Raw genomic sequence first — 23216 nt, 5'->3', positions numbered from 1 at the left:
AAAGACTTAATCAATACATAAAATTTTAATAAAAAGTCAAAAAAACCGCCACTACAATTGTTTCTTGTCCTGATCTTCCAATCTAAAATATCAATATTTTAAAATATAAAAATAATAATTTTAAAATAATTAAAGTATTAATGAAAAAAATATAAATATATAATCTATATATAACCTATATATAATCCATATATAATCAATATATAAACAATATATAAACTAAAATAAACCTATCAACAATTAAATATAAAATATAAAATATAAAATATAAAATATAAAATATAAAATATAAAACAAAACAAAAAATAAACTATATATACACCCATACACATATAACTAATTATATATAACCATATCTAAATACATACACTAAATCACACACCTATATATATATCCCTGTCTAGGCAACGATAAATAAATAAAATAGCCAAATACTTCAACACAATACTTATTCATACTCCCTCACACACACATACAACCCACATTCCCGCTCTAGAAACGGACATCATTTAAAACCATGAATGGAGAAATGGAACAAATGGAATTAAAAATTATATTCACTTGGTAAAACGAACATTACTCAAAAATTATGAATGAAACAATGCAACAAAACAACAGACATCGCAAATAGACACAAATTACCACGAATTCCTTAATAAAACCACCATGACAAACCAAAACTCACAAAAACATATAATGATAAAATCTCCCTTTACTAAACTCTATAACATACCTATATAGCAATCCCCCTAACCTAAACATTCACACACAAATACACACACGTAAACCACACACCCACGACACATATAAATACCCACCCCACTCACACATACCTATACATACATATAAACCTCAACATATACTCCAAAAACCCACTCAACCCCACACAGACAAACAAACACATACATCCCCAAACCTATATAGCAAACCCATAAACACATTCACACACAAATATACATACGTAAAACACACACCATATACATATACATACTCACTAAACTCGATATATACAACAATATTAACACACCCACACTCACACAGATAAACAAATTACACAACCAAAACACGCACACACTCACACACAATCCCACATACATAAACACGCCAAAGAAAAACAATATTATTACACATAATACGATATATAAAATACATCGTAAGTAACCAGAATATCAAAAATAACAATATGACATAAGGAGAAATAATATACATACTTTCAAGTCAGTTTCAAATTATGAAGTGAAATTAAATTCTAAGCCGTTAAAAACATCAAACCAAAATTACGTTACCATAGGAACATAACTTATGTATAAAAAGAATACGCGCTATAGCAATCCCTTTAACCTATACATTCACACACAAATACACACACGTAAACCACACACCCATAACAAATACAAACACCCACCCCACTCACACACACCCACAAGTACATATAAGCCTCAACATATACACCAAACAAAATTACGTTACCATAGGAACATAACTTATGTATAAAAAGAATACGCGCTATGGAAGCAAACGTCATTTAAAATTATGAATGGAGAAATAGAATAAATGGAACTAAAAATTATATTCACGCGGTAAACTAACATTATTTAAAAAAATTATGAATGGATTCTTTAATAAAACTACCATGATAAATTAAAACTCATAAAAACATAAATGATAAAACCTCCCTTTACTAAACCCTATAACATACTTATATAGCAATCCCTTTAACCTATACATTCACACACAAATACACACACGTAAACCACACACCCATAACAAATACAAACACCCACCCCACTCACACACACCCACAAGTACATATAAGCCTCAACATATACACCAAACAAAATTACGTTACCAAGGAACCTAACATATGTATCAAAAGTATTCCCGCTCTGGAAACGAACATCTTTTAAAATTATGAATGGAGAAATGGAATAAATGGAACTAAAAATAATATTCACGTGGTAAAACGAGCACCACTCAAAAATTATGAATGAAATAATGCAATAAAACAACAAACATCGTAAATAGACAAATTACTACGAATTCCTTAATAAAACCACCATGACAAACCAAAACTCATAAAAACATATAATGATAAAATCTCCCTTTGCTAAACTCTATAACAAACCTATATAGCAATCCCCCTAACCTAAACATTCACACACAAATACACACACGTAAACCACAGACCCACGACTTATACAAATACCCACCTCACTCACACATACCTATACTAACGTATAAACCTCAATATACACCAAAAACCCACTCCCTCCCCACACAGACAAATTAACACATACATCCCCAAACCTATATAACAAACCCATATATGGGTTTAATACGTATGTATATGAGTGTGTTTGGGGGGTTGTACGTATGTGTTGTGTGTGTGTGTTTTGCGTATGTGTGTTTGTGTATGGATGAATATATGGGGATTGCTATGTGGGTGTAATTGGGTATGGAGGGGGAGTTTTGTCATTGTATGGGTGTGGGTTTCATTTGTGATGGTGGTTTGTTGGTGATTTGTGGTATGTTCTGTATATTTGGGTTAGTTATGTATTGTTCTTGTGTGTGTAATTGTATACATGTATGATTGGTGTGAGTGGGATTGTGCCCATTTTTTGGGGATGTATGTGTTTATTTAAAATTTTAGGTATTGATTAAGTCTTTCCTTGTTTGTTTTGCAAAATAGTGGTTTTGTCTCTAATAATATATATATATATATATATATATATACACATACATACACACACACACATTTGCCATGATAGATTGCTAGCGACTACACATTCTTTATTTTCTCTCCCTGTTCCTTTCATATATATATATATATATGTATACATACATATATATATATATATATATATATATATATATATATATATATATATATATATATATATATATATATATATTATCGAGTTGGATATTTTATGATATTTTATATAATATATCCATTGAAGAAATATCTCTTCAAAATATAATATATTAAACCAATGTATCTTGGATCAAATATCCCTATAAGAGGTTTGAATATCCTCATTGTTACTATATATATATATATATATATATATATATATATATATATATATATATATATATATATATATATATATATGTATGTATATATGTATGTATTCACTATTAGTAGAATATGTAGGCAGTTTTCATTAAAAGAACCAACTGATAGTGGTGGAAAGTGGAATGGTCAGGAACCAAAGTCCAGTGACAGATGTTGGCTGATGGCCTTTGGATGGAGCATTACACATCTCTGTGTCACACACGGTGACACAGATAAGGGACCAGCTACTGATTGTGCACAGTGTGGTGTTTTTGGATGGATTCAGGTATTGGAAGATTTTGTATTTATTCAGACCAGTGTTGAATGAGAACTGTTGCTGGTTGCAGTCTCTGATGATGCTGAATATCTCACCTGGTGGGGAAAAGGAAAAAGGAAAAGAGATATAGATAGATGCATAGGAATATTTGTTGGCAAATATTCATGCAAATATGACAATCACACACACACACAATTTGGTTGTTCCTTCTCGAGCTATGCCTGGCTCATAAGAGTCAGTTTCCCGGTTTCTTGGCGTGTAGGTTCCCCACCTAGACGGGACGCCGGTCCGTCGAAGGTGAGCTGCAAGATGCAGGAGGAAAGAGTGAGAGAAAGTTGTGGCAAAAGAGTCAGCAGAAGTCTCGCCATTACCTTCTGCCAGAGCTGCGTGGAGCTTAGGTGTTTCGCTCATAAACACACATATCGCCAGGTCTGAGATTCGAACCTGCGATCCCTCGACCGCGAGTCTACTGCACTAACAACTAGGCCATGTGCCTCCACAACACACACACAATATCAGCACAACACCTAATATCAGCAGCTGGGCCTGGCAGCATACACTGGTTTACCCCCGCTGCATCGTGCTGGTTCCGTACCCCTTTCAGCAACATCAAATTCACTCATCTGTCCACAAACACTCTCCAAGCTTTCCTATCATTTATAAACTCTCTTGCCTCTCTCACTCCAACACCTCTAACCACCAAAGCTTTCCTCACTCCATCCATCCACACAAACCCTGGTCTGTCTCTGGTTCTGCTGCCTACCACTTCAGCCTTCATCACTCCTCCTTACCATCCATTCCTCTTCTATCCTCTCCACGTGGCCAAACCACCTCAACATTAATCTATCCATTTTGGTTGTTAGCTATTCTCTCATTTCTGCTCACCTTCACACATCCTCATTCCTCATCCTGTCCATCCATGTCACACCAACCATAGCCCTCAAATATTTCATCTCAAACACATCTAGTCGCCTCTTTTCTGCCTCTCTCAGCCCCCACGTCTCTGCACCATATAACATTGTTGGCACAATCATGCCCTCATACACCCTTCATTTTGCGTTCATACTCAACCTTTTATCTCTCAGTATACCATTCACAACACCAAGTATCTTACCCCCCCCCTACTCTCACTCTATATCCCACTTTCTCAGCCAACCCCCCCCTCCGCCATCACATGTATTCCCAGATACTTAAAAACACTCACCTCCCTTAACATATCACCATTTATACTCACATCCATCCTACTAGCCATTCCATCTCTTGAACATCTCATCACCTTACTCTTAGCTACATTCACTTTCAGTTTCCTCTTCTCACACTCTTCCATACTCTACCACCAGTTTCCTTCATTGCTATTCCGAATCTGTCACAAGTGCTGTATCATCAGCAAACAACATCTGACTCACCTGCCATTTCTCTCCATTTTCTCCTACCATTTGGTCTTCCCTATCAAAGGGCCTAGCATTTACCTCTCTCACCACACCATCCATATATGAATTAAACAGTCATGGAGACATCACACAACTCTGTCTTAATTCCACCTTCATATCAAACCACTCACTTTTCACCACCCACCCTAATGCACACCCTACTTAAATAATTACATAAAAATACAGGTACCTGTACATCAGTGAAAATTAATGTAGATTACAAGTGGTTCTGGACACCTCAGTGTCTGAAAAGTTGGTCTTGCATAATTTTATTTTCATATGTGGAGTTGTATAATGCTATTACTATATTTGGTATATAATGCTCATATTGTATCATACTGTTGTCATATCTGTTGATATATGTAATTCTAGTGTGATATTTGGTGTTGTGCAGTGCTGTTATCACAACTGGTGACTGTATAATGCTATACTTACTGTTATATCTGTTGTACAATGCCTGTGTCATTTCTTGAAATGGATAATAATAGTATTATATGTGATACTGTTTCATCTTACTTGTCATACCGAGAATTGCACAATCCTTGTGTGAAATCAGGTGCTGTGTATGATGAGATTGAAATCTTTTGTTGTATGTAACGTGAGTATCATCATCATCATCACTATCACTTATCATCACCAGTTAACTTCTGTCTTCCAGGTTGTCTTGCATTACTGTCTTTCGTTACTGTATTTATTTTGAGACGCTCTGTGCTTCTTTCAATTTAAAATAACTTAGTTATCATTCAGCTAGTGTTAGGAACATAAATTGTGATTAAGGTTTGGTGGAAGATTTTAGTTTAAAATCTTTGAAAACAAGACATTTGTACTCAGAGCCAGAGCCGGTTTCAGCCAGGCTGGTTAACAGGATCTGATAAGTCACTGGGCTGTGTTGAGCTCCAATATCAGCAACACTATGTGTTGTATGATAACTATTATATCTTCTGTTGTTTATTACTGGTAACTTACCTTTTGTATAATACTAGTGTCCTTTCTGTTATAAAATTTGAATTTTGTATAATATATTGAATGGTATTTTAAAAAAAATACTATAAAATGGTATTTGTTTGAAATATAAATTAGAAATTACTGCTTTTGATTTTGGCAAGTACACTTTAGTATGAGAATCTTTAAATCCATATATACTTCCTTGGTTAGTCTTCTGTAATAATCCATAATATTTATGTGTAAAATCCATTATATTGTCTTGTATTCCAAATATAGTTCATAGACTTAGATAATATAGAATAATGGAATCCTACATTGATAAGCATCTATAGATAACTCTTCTTCTCTTTGGTAATATCAAATGTGAAATTTGTATAATTTTACAAATGGTAGTTTTAAAAAAAAAATATTATGAAGTAATATGGGAAAATGGTGTTTGTTTGAAATATGAATTAAAAATGACTGCTTTTGATTTTGGTAAGTACACTTTTAGTATGAGAATCTTGAAATTCATTTATGCCTCCTTGGTAATTCTTCTGTAGCAATCCATAATAATTATGTATAAAATCCATTATATTATCCTGTATTCCAAATATAGTTCATATACTTAAATAATATAAAAATAAAATTATATGTGAAGTTATAAAATTATTTTACATATGTATATATCTTTCTGAAGAATTTTCTAATATTGATTTCCTGATATCAATAATAATATATATATATATATATATATATATATGAAAAAACAAGTCAAGATAGAAAATGCTAAAATAATTTTATAAAGAACATTTCAGTACCGGTTTCAGTAATTTTGAAACCTCTTCAACTGTAAGTGTAAACAAGAGAGACAGAGAAAGGAAAATGCCACTTATATTTGAACACTATACAAATATTCTTTTAAAAAAACTTTTTAAAAAATTTTTCTAAATTTAATTATTTAATCGTTACAGTTGAAAAGGTCTCAAAATGACTGAAACCGGTACTGAAATGTTCTTTATAAAATTATTTTAGCATTTTCTATCTTGACTTCTTTTTCATATATATCAACTCGTGTGTTCCTTTTCATCCTTATACATATATATATATATATATATATATATATATATATATATATATATATATATATATATATATATATATATATATATATATATATATATATATATATATATATATATATATATATATATATATATATATATACATATATATATTTATGACAAAATCAGATAACAAAGCCAAGGCTGTGAGGAGTTTTCAGGACATTTATAAGGAAAAAGATACAGTTTTACAGCTGTTTCTGGGATATTATGGATATCCCTTCATTAACGCTGATATGTGAGATAGTTAAATAGAGGTAAATATTTGAGTTTGAAATAAGGAATTATTACAGAAAAGGAAAAGATAGGTAATATTGAGGGAAATAAGAGAATGAAAGCAGAAATGAAAATATAAAATATATAAAGATATTGTAGTTGCAGTTCCATTATTCAAGGAAAGTGGTGTATAGAAGTGGTAAAAAAAGTTCCAATAGTAGTTCATGTTTAGTCATTTGAAAGTATGGAGGGGTGGATTCTGTGTTGCTCATTTGAAAGGGTCTTGTGGTGTGGATGAAAATTTGAGAATGTATTGGTTGCATTTGTGGGTGGGTGTATGATTAGAATCCAAGGAGGAAAGAAACAATGGAATATTGTTATAAGCACAGTTGATGTGAAAGAACAAGTGGGTAAAGTGCCTAACTGGAAAGACCCCAGATCAGATGGGATTCAGGGCTTTTGGCTAAAGAGATGCCACGGTGTTTAAAAGACTAACAGCCCAGTTGAATGAGTGTGTCCAGAAAGGTACAGTTCCTGCATGGATGGTGACTAGGAGAATAACACTTATAATGAAAAATAGGAGAATATTGTGGGGAAACCACTGTCCCATAACATGCCTAAACATAATCTGGAAGATAGTCACTGGAATATGTTCAGCAAAGACATATACTTTCCTGGCACAGGAAGAAATACCACCAAGGGAACAAAAGGATGTAGGAAGAGTTTTTAGAGTACCAAAGATCACCTGGTCTTTGATAAAACAATTTTGAGGCATTGTAAAAAACCTCATACAAACATGTCTATGGCTTGGATTGACTTTAAGAAGGCATATGATATGATGCCTCATTCTTGGATCATTGAATGCCTGCATATGTTTGGTGTTGCTGACAATATCACAAATTTTCTGATGCATAGCATGAAAGAGTGGAAAACCAAATTGTACTCAAGTAATGTATTCCTTGGAGAAGTTAATATTAAAAGGGGTATCTTCCAAGGTGACTCGTTTTCTCTGTTTCTGTTTGTAATTGCACTAATACCCATAACAATGACACTTAGGAAAGTTAAGATGGGTTAACAATGTGGGAAGAAAGGCCCCTCATTGAACGATCTCTTATTCATGGATGACCTGAAATTGTTTGGAAAGTCTGAAAAACAGATAGATTCCTTAACCAAAACAGTCTAGAAGTGTGGTAGGAACACCGGTATGGAATTTGGGATGACCAAATTCTCAGTACTTAATACGAAAAGAGGGAAGAAAACAGCCTGCAGAGGATTGCGATTACCATCAGGAGAGACTTATGGGTGAACCTGATGGTAGTGGGTATAGATATTTAGGGATTTTGGAGCTGGATGACATTCTACACAGAGAAATGGGAGTCAATGTCAGTGAGGCATATCAGAAAAGGGTGAAGATGGTGTTGAAATCCAACCTGAATGCCAAAAATTTGATTACCGCAATGAATATCTGGACAGTTGTGGTGGTGAGATATAGTGTGTCCACCCTCAAATGGATTAAAGGACAAGAAAGTTGATGACGCTGCATGGGGCGCCACACCCTAAAGCAAATGTAAACAGACTGGATACAAAAAGAAAGAATGGTGGCAGAGGACTAATTAGTATAGACCATTGTATAAGAAGTGAAAGGAGAACACTTACTGAGTATTTGATAAATAGTCAAGACCTGCTGCAATATGCCACAAAAGATATAGGTGTAAATGCAGATGAAATGATGGGCAAGGAAGAGTTTAACCAAAGAGCTGAGGAGAAGAGGAATGAAGACCTTCTTGAAATGAGAATGCATGGACAGTTTCGAAGGAATACACAGGACATTAAGGATAATACAGCATTGTGGGCATGGCTTCTGCGAGGTGATTTGAAGCGCCCCACTAAAAGCTGGATCATTGTTGCACAAGACCAGGCTCTCACTAGCAAGTCAGTGAAGTATAACATCTATAAAATTTCTGACATCCAGAAATGCAGACTCTGTGGAAAGAGTGACCCACTTTGTAAGTGGAGATGAGAGCCTTGCACAAAAGAATACAAGAGCTACCACGATAAAGTGTGTGTGTGTTCATTGACTCTTATGCTGTAAATACCAATATGAAGTTACAGAGAACTGGTATGAGCATGTACCAAGTAAAGTTATGTAGGAAGATGCAAAAGTAATGATACTCTGGGATTTTGATTTTCAGATAGATTGTGTAATTGAACACCATCGGACGGATTTTGTCATATTGAATAAGAGAGACAAATACTGTCAGATCATTGATGTAGCCATACCAAATGACATGAATATTGTGAGTAAAGAGGTTGAAAAATTGACTAAGTACTCCAAATTGAAAGTGGAAATGGAATGCGAGAGGGTAATGTAAAAGTGATACCATTGAAACTTCAAAACAGGAAATCTCATGCAAGATTGATGTCTTGCAACAAGCAGCCTTGTTGGGCACAGCCCACATCTTAAGGAGAGTGTGATCTGTCTGAGGTCAACCTTGTCTTTCATCCTTTTGGGATCGCAAAATTAAGTATCAGTTGAACTTAGGGGGTTGATGTAATAAACAAAATCTCTCTTTTCAGATTTTACGCCTTGTGCCTATAGTCAAATGAACCATGAATTTTGATAGCAGGTGTGAGAGAGAGTCAATTAAAATGGCTCTGTTATTTTATTGATTCTTTATTTTATAGGTTCTGGAAAGGAAGAAAGGTACAGTTGACCATGACAGGATGTGACCTTTGAATGTAGAAAGCCAGATGACTCTGTTTTATCTTTATATTGTGAATGAATGTGATGACAAACTGAACTCAACAAAACTCTTTGTCTTTCTTTCTTCCTTCTTTCCATCCATTCTTTCAATCCATTCTTTGTCCATTCTTTTGTCAAGTCTTTGTTTCTTTCTTTAAAGTATGACAGGTTTATTTTATTTGATAATATTTGAATTTGTAATGAAGCTGACAATAGTTTAGTATTTTTCTTCTTCTTCATTGCCATCCTACAGGTTTTACTGTTAATCTTTCTGGTGTCAATTAAATAAATACCCTTAATATAAACCAATAAAATGTGGAAAACAACGTCTGTGAACTAATATTGAAATCATGGCTAGTAGGACTGACAATGATTAAAGAGTTAACTGAAGTTTGTGAGTCGCTTCACTGAAAGTAATGATATGACAAATAGTGGTAAGCTCAATGTAATGCAATCTGATTTGCCAAATATGCCATTGCACATGTCTTCATTACACAACGAAACGCACAGTATTGCTGCTTCAGACATAATATAAGTGCACACGGAAATGTTGTAATTCCCATTAACTTTTCTAAGTTTTTTGTATGGTGAATTGTTCATTGTGAATGAGAATGTCTCATCGTTACAGTCCCTAATAATAGCTTGTACTTGCCCTGAAGAGAAAATAAACAATTGTGAGAAGCAAGGAGAGAAAGGGAAACCTTAAGTTTTTACTGCAAAACCCAAAAGAAGGAAACATTCCTGTAATGTTTTTGCGCAAGTCATTGGAAATAAATCTTTTTTTTAACCTGATAACATTCTTATTACTCTATCAAATGTATTGTTTTTAATTAATCATGCATTATCTTATAGCTTTGAGATTTCGATGATGTAATTGTTTATTTTTAGAATGACATTGTAGGGTAAGTGAGAGAGGCTGGATCTGGCTGACTTGAACATAAAACATGTAGAGTATTTGGGCTGGATAAGGTTGGTTTAAATCAGAGGTGTCAAACTCAATCACACAGAGAGCCAAAACTCAAATCACACTTAAGGTTGCAGACCAAACTGAGATAAGCATTCATTAAGCAGTGGAAAATGAAACCTTTTTTTAAACAATGATATGAATTAAAACAGACAAAATTTAAAATAATAGCAAATCAAGTCATACCAATTTATCAGAGCTGGATGTTTGGCATCTTTCCTTGGCAATAAGTTCATTTATGTTTGGAATAAGGTTCTGAGTTATAGAGATTCTCATGATGGACTGCTGGTGTCCATCAATGAGATGACACCTGTGTGATATTTTGTAAAGCTTCATCCCAGAGAACAGCTTCTCACACAGATATATAATACCAAACATGCTCAAGGTTTGAGCCGCATTTAGATGAATTTGGGGCATCTCTTTAGGAATGAATAAAATTAAAACTGAGTTTTTGGAGACTTACTTGTCAGGCAGCTGATTTGATCCGAGGTCATGTGTTCAAACTAAAACGATTGATGACACATTTTTAGCCACTCAAAAATGCACAAACAGTTAACTTCACTTCAATTGTTATTATTTGTTATTTGATGACAATATTTCCATCAGTGTCAGTTCATGCGAAAAAAGTTTTGGCAGCAAATCATCATCATCGCTGTTTTCATCATCAAACATCATTGTCATCATCATCGTCATCAATATCATTGTCATTTAATGTGCATTTTCCATGCTGGCATGGGCTGGATGGTTTTTGATAGGAACTGATAAGGCCCAAGGCCACACAAAGCTCCATAGTTTATCTTGGTATGGCTTCTATGGCTGGACGCCGTTCCTAATGCGAACCCCTTTACAGATTTGTACTGGGTGCTTTCTACATGGCACTAGTACCAGTGCATTTTATGTAACACCAGCACCGATAGGGTCATCAAGTTACTAGCAAGACAAAACACCACCTCAGCTCGAAGCAGGGAGTAATAATGAGTGGGGTGGCTTTGTGCCAGTTGATGAGAGAAGAAAGGTATAGAGGGCCAGGGGTAGATGTCCTGTGGTGTAGAGCAGATATGTTTAAAGTGAAGTTAACAGTCTTTGTTTTTCAATGACTTATATGTGGAAACCATACTGAAAATGTTTAAAACTGAGTTATTTACTTGAGTGATTTATTTATTCAAAAAACATTTTTCTTTTGTCATATTAAATTAATTCATAGAAAATGCAATCTATTGGAAATCTAAAGCTTTCCATTTAATAATCAATATATTTTGCTGGCTAAGTTTACTTCTGTTAGGTTTTGTTGCTAAAACTTAAGGGTTACTGGATGAAAAATTTCATTCAACATAAAATAAAAAATATCAATTTAAAATAAATAAAAATAAGTAAAATTAAAAATAGATAAATTTGGTTAAAATTCATTAAATTCATTTTAAAAATTCATATTTAACTTTCAGTAATTTTTATTGAAATTTCATTTAAATTATTATTGTTATTGTTGTTGTTATTGTGGTGGAATCATTGGACAAAATTCCATATATTATTTAGTTACAATTCTTTACAATCTGAGCGCAAACCTAGCTGAGGTCAAATTTGCCTTTCATAGACATGGGGTTGATAAAACAAAAGTACCAGTCAAATACTGGGGTCAATTTAAATGATTTAACACTCTCCTCTACCAAATTGCTTATCTGGTCTCTAAATTAGAATTTTTTATTATTATTGTTGTTGTTGTTTTTGTTGTTATTGCCTTAGCAGAGGCAGAGGTATTGTTTTCAATCGTGTTTGTTTGTTTGTGGACAAGATATCTCAAGAACCGCTGGATGGATTTGGATAAAACTTTCAGGGATGTTTGGTCTCATGACTTGTACAAACTGATTAGATTTTGGGATTGATCCAGTCCAGGACAAGGATTCTGGATTATTTGTTATACTTACTTTACTTTACATAAAGTATTATGAACTTACGTTGACATTCAAGTCTTTCTCTGAACATCTCCCTTGAAAGTATGTTCATGGTTTCCACACAAGATATGGCTGCCTTGCTGTTTCCAAAGTTTTATTTTCATTTCTCTATTATTAATTTTTACTTGTGTCTCTATGTTAGTAGAAACTGATGGATAAATAAATCAAGCTACATAAACAAACAGCAGCAAAACCATTCAGAAATTAAATAACATCAACATATTCAGTAACAATAATAAATTTAATTTATCCTTGACAATTTTTAGTTTTACCAATTTTGAATAGATCGCTCCTCTCTAAAACTTCTTACCTACTTGACAGTTGCATTTCTAGCTCTGCCTTGAGGGAAGCTTTACTTCTTGGACTCACATTCTTGTGCACAATAATGTTGTTAAACCTTCGTTAACAGCACTGTATGCAGGTCCTTTCCATTTTCTTTCATGCACGGATAAATTTTTCACTTTAAACCTTAATGGTCATAAAAACACCATATCAATGGATAGACTGAAAAAAGCCTTCACAGAGAAAACTGTCCCTGTTCCCACTGCAGACGACACACACACACACATACCATTACAAACATGGCCCAAACACCTACCTCCACATTCCATGACTACCATTGGAATTGGTCAGGTACCAAACAAGGACTCTGGATTGTTTTTCTGTTTTTTACTTAATTTTTGAGAGTGGTCAGGCTCAAATTTAGTATTCTTATTTGTGAGAGCAGTCGAGTTTATTTCAGATAGTCTCATTTTAAAAATCATCTCCAGGTCCCGGGGCCTTCCAGTTACCCATTTTTTTGCTGATTTCCTTCACTTCCCTAACTGAAATGACTAGTTGACCCCAGTTTTGTTCACTGTTGCAAATTTAAGCCAATTTAAGAGGATAAAGACAATTTGACCTTAAAGGGTTTTGTGGTAAGAAAGTATATACGTGAGCACACACACACGCACACACACAACACTTGTCTTCTTCCAGTTCATAACCAAAGATGCAAAGACAACTGGAAACGGATTTCTTTCCCCTTACCAGTTTGCTTAATATTAGTACTGTGACTAGTCATTATATAAAATTTACTTAGTGACTTTACTCTGGCAAGGAGTGGGAAATACATGTCAGCCAGGCCAAATGAAGAATGCAGAGTTATGTGCCTTAACCAAGATCCACAATACTAGTATTACAGTTAAGCATATCAAATTTACCCAGTGCCTTTATTTAATGAAGTTGGTTGAATGGCAGACAGTATTACTAGTGAGGCATACTGAAGCAAAGTTAGGTGCTTTACCAAGGGGCATAATATTAGCATTGTGGCTAATTGTTATCAATATAATTAACCCAGTATTTATATTCCTTTGAGGAGCATGAGTGGCAAACCCAATTCTCCACCTAGTTCAAAACCACCACTTGGCTTTTCAGTACCTTTAGTGGGGTCCACTCCATTGCAAGCATTTGAGCAAGGCTTCAAGTCAGGGATAATTCTTCCCTTTCTCACATCAGTCATGGAAACCTTTAGAAGAGTCATTGTTAGTGAGAGGGTGTGGGGTACCTTTTCTCCTCTTATTAAACCTTAAAGAAAAGAACAACCTACTGTATTTTCCAGCATACATGTCAACGTAGTATACAGTGGAAACATTCAAGCTTCATCACTGTCTTTCGAAATCCTGCTGCCCTTCACATAAAACTCTTAGTTCTTCAAAGTTAACTTGATGTATAAATTGACCTGCCATTTTTGATTGTTAATTTTAGCCTGAAATATTTGACTTGTATACCAGAAAATATAATACACGCGTGGTGTGTGAGCACACAACACGCATACATATGTATGCAGATGTACCTTGTTTTTTGCTATACAAGTCAACATAGTATGTTGTGTACACATGTGGTGTGAACATTCAAACATTGTCACTGTTTTTCCAAATCCTGCAGCATTTCACATGGAATGTTTGCTCCACCAAAGTCGTCTTGGTGTAAAGTTGGTCTACCCTTTTTGGCTGTAAATTATGGTCAGAAAACTTTTGACTTGTATGTAGGAAAATACAGTAAGTGTGGCACCTGTTGTCAGTCAGACAGTCTGAAGTAAGGAGAATTAAATGTTAAAAAACTACTGTTGTTGCATCTAGTGGATATATATTCAACTTACCATTTTTCATGTATCTTTCAATTCCACAGTATGGCTCTTTCATGTGTGAATATTTAGAACAGTTTACTGCAAACTTTGAATCCATTCCCCGTCTGTATTCCCTTATATCTGATTCACATTTTGAAAAAGGTTGGCTTCCTTCACAACTGTAGCAGAACAGACCATTGCTGGTTGAAACTGAAAGTAAAATTGAGAGGTGCAAATATAATATGCCCTGATGTAGTATTAGGCACTGGCTCTCATAACTTCTGATCTCAACTGATAAGAAATGTTATCCTGTTTATGTTTTAGCTTGGTATAAAAGATGGGTTATGGCAAATACTCTGCTCAATACCACAGATTTCCTTGTCAGTCGCTTGACTTTAATCAGTTGAGCATGTCCCTTTGTGGTTGATGATATGTGCATTTCTGATTATGAGCAGGGATTGTGGGAGAACATCATAGCCAGAGGGATTCCTTGAGGTTTGAATAATTCACTCCTTAGGACCTTTTGAACAGGATGGGCTAATCAACCTGGAGAAAATTCTAACTGGGCCACACCTGTAAAGTTGTGCACTGTTTATCTTGATAAAAGATGACTATGTTAGACATATACAGAAGTGATGCACATGCCTGGTGTACCCTTATCAGGTGGGTGGTCATGATGGGTATACTAGGCTTCTTATATTTGTACCCTAGTGTCACTTTAATAGCATGTACTGCTCTCTCACTCAATAATTATAATAATAATAATAATAATAATCCTTTCTACTAAAGGCACAAGGCCTGAGATTTTGGGTGAGGGATCTAGTTGATCACATCTACCCCAGTGTTTCACTGGTACATAATTTATTGACCCTGAAAGGATGTAAGGCAAAGTCTATCTTGGCAGAATTTGAACCAGGAAGGTAAAGATGGACAAACTGCCACTAAGCATTTTGCCTGGTGTGCTAACAATTCTGCCAACTCGCCACCTTAATAATAATAATAATAAAAATCACAAAAAATGATAATCATAATAAATGTAATAAATTACGGGCACGGGCGTGGCTGTGTGGTAAGAAGTTTGCTTCCCAAACACTTGGTTTAGTTTCAGTCCCATTGTGCCATCTTGGGGAAGGGTTCATAAACTTAAAGCCTTGTGAGTGGACTTGGTTGATGGAAACTGGAAGAACCCTGTCATACACACACACACACACACACACACACACACACGTGTGTATGTGTACAAGTGTTTGAGTAAAGATTATTTGCCAACATAACATGGCAGTCCTGGTTAGGATGAATTCTGCTGTATGTAACCCCATGAAACATCATCTCCAGCTGGCTATACGACACATTATCCCTGCTCTTATATTTTCAAACAGGGGGTTAAAAGGTCGTAACATTCATCCTAACCAGGACTGCTACATTATGTTGGCAAATAATCTTTACTCTAGAGTACTGTTACTGAATGTCTCTTGTCGAGAGATTTACTAATAGTAATTTTCTATTTCATATATTTTTGTTATCTCTTAAGATGCCTATAATTGGTTGTTTTATATTCTAAAAATAACACCCAAATCTTTCTCAAAATTACATTCTACCATTTTAAGTAAGAACACATTAGATAATGTAGTCCTAAATAGACTATGTTTGAAAATAAGGCGGAATGGTCATTCTTAGAAAACTGCTTTTAATCATGGGGCTGCTCAACCTAGGCAGACCTGGGAGTAAAACAACTGCACCAACAACAACAACAGCAGCAGCAGCAGCAACAATGTCTCAATGTTTATTTTGTTGTTGTTTTTTAACCCCAGGCCTGCCACGGTGAAACTAATCTATATTCAGATCAACAATGTTTTTCCAGCAAAACTTTACTCTCCTTTTCTATAGTGTGGTTCGAATGAGATTTAACTACTATCTCTAGCAGGTTGAAATGACCCTGTAGTGGCTTACTCATTGGCAGTATATCTTGTTACTACAAGTGTAGTCATGGGAACATAGTAAATAGTCTGGGGACAGGGAGAGTCCATTGGATTGGGTTGCAGATTATCTGGTTATGAGGCAGAACAGTGGTTCTCAACAGAGGTCCACATGGATCTTGCAGGTCCATATAAGATTTTGCTGTTAAAAATTATCTGCAATATATTGGTTGTACTTCTACTATGCACTAAATATTTTAATAATTTTCTCATAAAATTCCCAGTAAGGTTAATAAAAAAATATAATAGAGTTTTTTTTAAAACCTACTATATGAAGTTGGTACTGAAAAGTTTTTGACTTCAAAGATATCACGATTTGAGGCCCAACCTTCTGAGTTCTTTTATAGAACTTAGAGAAACTAACTGAAGGGCCACTGCAATAAGTGTGTGAATTTGAGAGGGGAATATGTTGAATAAAATCATAATTAACTGATCCTCCTGTATTTTCTTTTACCCAAAGCCAGGAACTTTTCAGCTTCCCTTTGTATCTGCATGTGTGTGTGTGTGGTTTTACATCTTGAGCAAAGCTCTTCTTCAGAATTAGAGGGAAGTCTAATAGAAAAGGAAGCTGGAGGAAAGAGAATCACAAACGATTCACATGTGGTTACATTTTATATATATATATATATATATATATATATATATAAATTGTAAAATATGGAAATATTGTAAATAATGCAAGTCTGTTGCAAATAAAATAAATGCAGTAATTGTTGTAAATATTGTAAATATATGTGAATACTACAGGCATGTGGTTAGAATGTCATAGGAAAGAATCTCAAAACTAATTTTTAAAGCCAAGCAGGAAACCTATGGGTAGACCAAGAATGAAATGGTTGGATAATATCCCTAGTTTCAGTTGGACATGTTTGGGGACTCAACCGGAAAGTATAATGACAGCTTCTTCTGATAGGACCTTGTGGAGAAAACATTGTTAGAATATGTAAATACTGTGACAATATTGCAAAATATGTAAAGATATGAATATTGTAAAATATATAAATAAATAATTATTCTTTTCTACTCTAGACACAAGGCCTGAAATTTTGGGGGAGGAGGCTAGTCGATTAAATTGATCCCAGTATGCAACTGGTCCTTAATTTATTGACCCCAAAAGGATGAAAGGCAAAGTCAACCTTGGCGGAATTTGAACTCAGAACGTAAAGACAGACGAAATAATATAAATAAATAATTATTGTAAAATGTGGCAAAAAACAATGTATGTAAATACTGTAAAAAACAAGTAAATATTCAAATATTTATTGTAATTCTTATGAAATTGTTGAAATTTGGAAATAACTGCTCCATTTGTAAAACTCAGGTTAATCGTCTAAAAGATTAATAATTTTAAAATTACGAGTGTGAAGGTATGTTGTTTCATACCTTTACAGGGGTTGATAAAATATGTACCAGTCAAGTACTGGGGTCAATGTAATCAACTAGACCCCTCCACCAAGATTTCAGATTTTATGCCTATGATTATTATTATTCAGTAGTCTTATTATTATTATTATCATAATTATTATTATCATGGTGAGCAGAATCATTAGTACACTGGGCAAAATGTTTAGTGGTATTTCGTCTGGGTATGTGTTAAGTTCTAATTCAGCAGTGGCTGACTTTGCCTTTCATCTATCTGAGGTTGTTAAAATAAGTACCAGTTGAGCACTGGGGTCAACGTAATTGGTGAGTCCCCTCCCTTGAAATTGCTGGTCTTGTACCAAAATTTGAAGCCATTATTATTATTTTTTATTATTTATTTTTTTCGAAAGTTTTCTCTTTTCCTCTTTTTTCCCGTTACTCTCCTTAACTTCAAATCCTCTCCTTCAAAAACTCGTGCATCAAAATCGACAGGAGCAACCATCATCATCACCATTATTACTATTATTATTATAAATCAAATTCCACCACTTTGCCTTTTATCCTTTTGGGGTCAATAAGTTACGTAGCAGTCAAATAGTGGGGTCAATGTGATTGATTTTCCCATCCCCTTGGAATTTAAAGGATTATTATCATTATTATTATTATTATTATTATTATTATTATTATTATTATTATTATTAGTTTACAATGAAAATAAATTTTAAAAAGTGAAATGAAATTATATAGAAGAGAAATGTGGATCCATTGATTTAAGAGAGAAAGATATTCAAGTGAGTAATTGAGAAATTAACGAACATAGAAGCAATAAAGTACACAGTTACCTGTTAGAAGAAAGGTAATGAGAACAGACCATGCAGGAACCATTGTTGCTGTAACTCATAAATGTTATGTTCCTCTCACCTTCGGATCACGTCTATTTCTTATCAACAGTCTTGACTGTTCATTTGAGTGTACTCACCCCCCTCTAAGCCTGCTGGTAACTTGAAATAGGTTTGAATATTGATAAGTAGTCTGTCGTCATTATCATCATCATGATTGGATAATAATTACAAAGCTGAAGATAAAGTTATAGAGTAAGAGTGATATATTATGTTTTATCAGTCTCTCTTTTTTTTGTTGCTTGTTTCAGTTATCTGACTGAGGCCAAGCTGGGGCACTGATTTGAAGGGTTTTTAGTTGAAGAAATCAAACCCAGGACTTGATTTTTGTTTTACTGAACATCTAGTACTTAATCTTTCAGTCTCTTTTGCCAAATTGCTAAGTTACAGTTTGATGTAAACAAACCAACACTGATTATCAAGTGTTGGTGAGGGGAAAGAGACCAGAAATTCACCTCCCCACCGCACATTCCCACACTCCCACCTCCACACAGCTATGTACACATACACACACAAACACATCCACACACATATATACCACATACACATAAACACATATGCACCCTCCACATACCACATACACACATATGCATACATACACACATTTAGTGTAGCATCTAAGAAGTTAAATACCTTCGTAAAAAATATATTTCACCAAATTTTTATAAAATTTTAATATTTTATATTATTAAATCTTTATGTATTTATACACCCTCCCATACATTTGTGTGGCTTATATAGTTTATAAAGGGTTTGGCAGTTTATAATTTTTCGTAAAACTCACTGTATAATACAATATTATATTTCTTTATATTTGTAATTACATATGTTTTAGAAATTTTTTGTATTTGATATTTGATATATTTATACATTTGTATATCCTTTCATATACTTTCTTAGAGTTTATAATTATAAATAATTTTTTTGACAATGTATAAAGTCTTTTTATATAATTTACTGTATATGGGAATCCTTATTTTAGTATATTTTTTAATCATGCAATATATTCATTTACATGCACAAATTGGTTTAAGTATGTACTCACATATACATTTAGTACACCTCTAATTCAATAGCCCCATAAACTAGATGCCATCTTTTATGATATCCTATATTTATCCACCTGTAATAAAGAAAATAGTTCTTATATTGGTTTAAAATATACTCTGTATCTCTATTCATATGATAATTTAATTCCGTTATACATTCATTTAATTTAATTCCATTATACATTCTTCCTTGAAGATCTCTAGAGCTCGACAAAGATGTTCTGCAAAACCTGGTGGAACAAAATCCCACCTAACTGTTGAGGAACTAGCTGAGAAGCTTGAATTTGGTCTTAGCACTCCACTAGTATGGATGCCAATCATCAAATTTGATATATAATAATAATGAGATTATTGTATACGGTGCTCAGGTGCACCACAACTTGTCAGAGTATATGCAGTAATGTACAAATGTCTGGAAAGCGAACAATGTATGAGTCAGATACATGTTTGTGTGTGTATGGAGGGGAGAAAATCAGGTGTAGTGTTGGCGAATCTCAGAAAGCATGGAAGTTTTGAAGGATGCAGTGCTCCTACAACTAACAACTGATGCCGGCAGTTTGTTCCATGCTTCAGCAACTCTCAGCGTGAAAAAATGTTTCCTAAAGTCATGGGAGCTCTGCTGTTTTCTGACTTTGTAAATATGTCCACGGGTGGAGTTTGAAATGGTGCTCAGAGTTATTGTTTGTAAGATGGTTGATAATTTTATGGGTGTCTGCCAAGTCAGCTGCCAGACGTCGGAGTTTCAATGTGTCCATGCCCAGGGAAGTAAGGCGTTCAGAATATAGCAGATGCCTGATGGAGGGTATTCTTTTGGTTGCACGTCGCTGAATGGCTTCAGACAATTGATATCCTGGGCAAGATAGGGGTTCCAGACCGGCGATGCAAATTCCAGGTGAGGTCTTACCATAGCTATATAAAGCCGCAGATAGATAGTCGGTGAGCGGCTCACAAAGGATTTGGTGAGTGATGCCAAGACACCCTCAGCCTTCTTGACAATTTTAGCGATGTGTTTTGTCCAACGCAAATCACTGTCGACAATGACACCCAGGTCACGTTCACATGAAGACTTTTTGCGATTAGTGTTGTGGAGGGAGTAGGTGGACGCTGGGTTTCTCCTCCCAAAATGCATGGTGGTACATTTGTCCTCAGCCAGCTTAAGTTGCCAGTCCATGATCCACTGCTGCATTGTGTCCATGTGTATATGTATGTATGTATATATATATATATATATATATATATATATATATATATCATCATCATCATCATCTTTGTTTAACTTGGGGTTTCCATGATGGCATGGGTTGGACAGTTTGACAGGATCTGTCCAGCCAGGGAGATGTCTAGATTCCACATTGTGTGTTGTGACATGGTTTCTACAGCCAGATGTCCTTCTTAGCACCAACCATTTTACAGAATGCGCTTGGTGCTTTTTATGTGGCACAAACACAGGAGCACTTAAGCAGCGCTGGCACATGGGCATTTCACATAGCACCAACACTTGTAAAGAAGCCTGTATGTATGGATTACAATGACTTTACTTGACTTGATGCTAGGAATAATTTCTTGTGACATGAATTATGGAAAGATGAATTTTTCCATCAGTTTTGTTTTTGCGATAAGAAACTAGTCTGGTCTGAGTGACTCATTTTGGTTTTTTGCTTGAGTGTGGCATCTGTGAGTCATGAGTGGTTTTAGGTTGTTGCTAGGATCTGTTATCTATGGTTTGGATTGTATTATTGTCTGTTTATAAACTTTCAGGTTAACAGGTTACATATCTGGTTATAATGACATTATCGTTAAGATAATAGCATTCCCATGATTCTTGCGACAAGCATTATGGAAAGATAAATCTTTTTGTCAGTTTTGTTTTTGTGATAAGAAACTAGCCTGGTCCTAGTGACTTGAGTGTGGTGTCTGTGAGTAGAGATTGGTCTTAGATTGTTGCTAGGATCCATTAAGTATGTTTTGGGTTGTACTATTTTCTAGTTATGAAGTTTCAGGTTAACAGGGATTCATATCTGGTAATAATGACATTATCATCAAGATAATGACAACAATTTGAAGGTCCCTTTATGAGTTTACTTGATCTGCTAGAAATAGAAGTCAAATCATAGTACAGTCTCTTTTAAAAAACAACAGAATGTTCCTGACAGGAAGAGATCTGCTCAGTTTCAACTGGTTGGAGCTAAACAACAAAAACAATGACAACAACAACTACAACAGCAACAACAAAACAAAAACAGCAGCAACAATAAGATCAACTCATTTGTTTTTAATTCTGATAATATTTTATTTTTATCACAGTTTATGTTGATAGTCATGGGTTTTCCCATGGATCAATCTCTGGTTTACTGCATTGGATGTTGGTGAGAGTCTCAAGGGATCATCTGTAGATTTCAGGCAAGACAAATACCACAAGGTATTTTGTTCCAAAGCTGTGTTTTTTTAAAATTTTTCTCACTCTTGTTTATATTTTAATTGTGGTAAAAAAAAATACACACACATGCACTCATGTGATTACAGGCACATAGACACATATACAAACACACACACAACATGCACATAGTGTGAAGGAGAGAGAGAGAAAGTGAGAAAGGAAATTTGCAAATTTTGACGATAATGAAAAAACACTTTATATCAGTGAAAAGGGTTTTATTTACATACTGAACTTTAGTGGTCATTAACCCTTTCATTACCAACCTGGCTGAAACTGTCTTTGGCTCTGTAGTACAAATGTCTTGTTTTCAAAAGTTCTGAATTAAAATCTTCCACCAAACCTTAGTCACAATTTATGTTCCTAACACTAGTTTAATGATAACGATGTTATTTTACTAAATTCTTTGTTATATTTAAAATTAATTGAAAGAAATAACAAAACATTTCAACAGAAATATGGTAACAAAAGGTTTAAATAAGCTACCATGATAAATTGTGCATTTGGTATGAAGATTCATTTTGACATTAGGGCAATGGTTCTCAACCGGGGTACATATGACCCTTCTGGGGTACATATAAGTCTTTGTTGTTAAAATTTATGTCTAATAATTTGGTTATACTTCAACAATATCCAAACTATTTTAACAATTTTTTTTAATACAATTCCAAATATTTTATTATAAAAATATGATTTTTTTGAAA

The 23216-nt window shown here is 34.3% G+C and overlaps 1 protein-coding gene across 2 annotated transcripts in view; it reads right to left on the bottom strand.

Annotated features, from left to right (window-relative positions):
- Nucleotides 1-3162: 3162 nt before the first annotated feature.
- The window catches only part of LOC115224789, a 40271-nt gene continuing 20217 nt past the window's right edge, over nucleotides 3163-23216 (bottom strand). Inside the window, exons 3-4 of one of the 2 annotated variants that reach the window (XM_036513838.1) lie at nucleotides 14826-15002; nucleotides 3163-3430 (exon numbers count right to left, since the gene is read on the bottom strand). In XM_036513838.1, the coding sequence (XP_036369731.1) occupies nucleotides 3168-3430; nucleotides 14826-15002 (440 nt within the window). In that variant the 3' untranslated portion in view covers nucleotides 3163-3167. Of the gene's footprint in view, nucleotides 3431-9652; nucleotides 10426-14825; nucleotides 15003-23216 lie in introns of those variants that run through there. The other variant, XM_029795706.2, reaches the window with a different exon arrangement.

The sequence above is a fragment of the Octopus sinensis genome, linkage group LG26 (assembly GCF_006345805.1).
Source record: "Octopus sinensis linkage group LG26, ASM634580v1, whole genome shotgun sequence".
Taxonomy (NCBI): domain Eukaryota; kingdom Metazoa; phylum Mollusca; class Cephalopoda; order Octopoda; family Octopodidae; genus Octopus; species Octopus sinensis.
The sequence above is the reverse complement of the archived record's forward strand: the minus strand, read 5'-3'. Positions and strand labels throughout refer to the sequence as shown.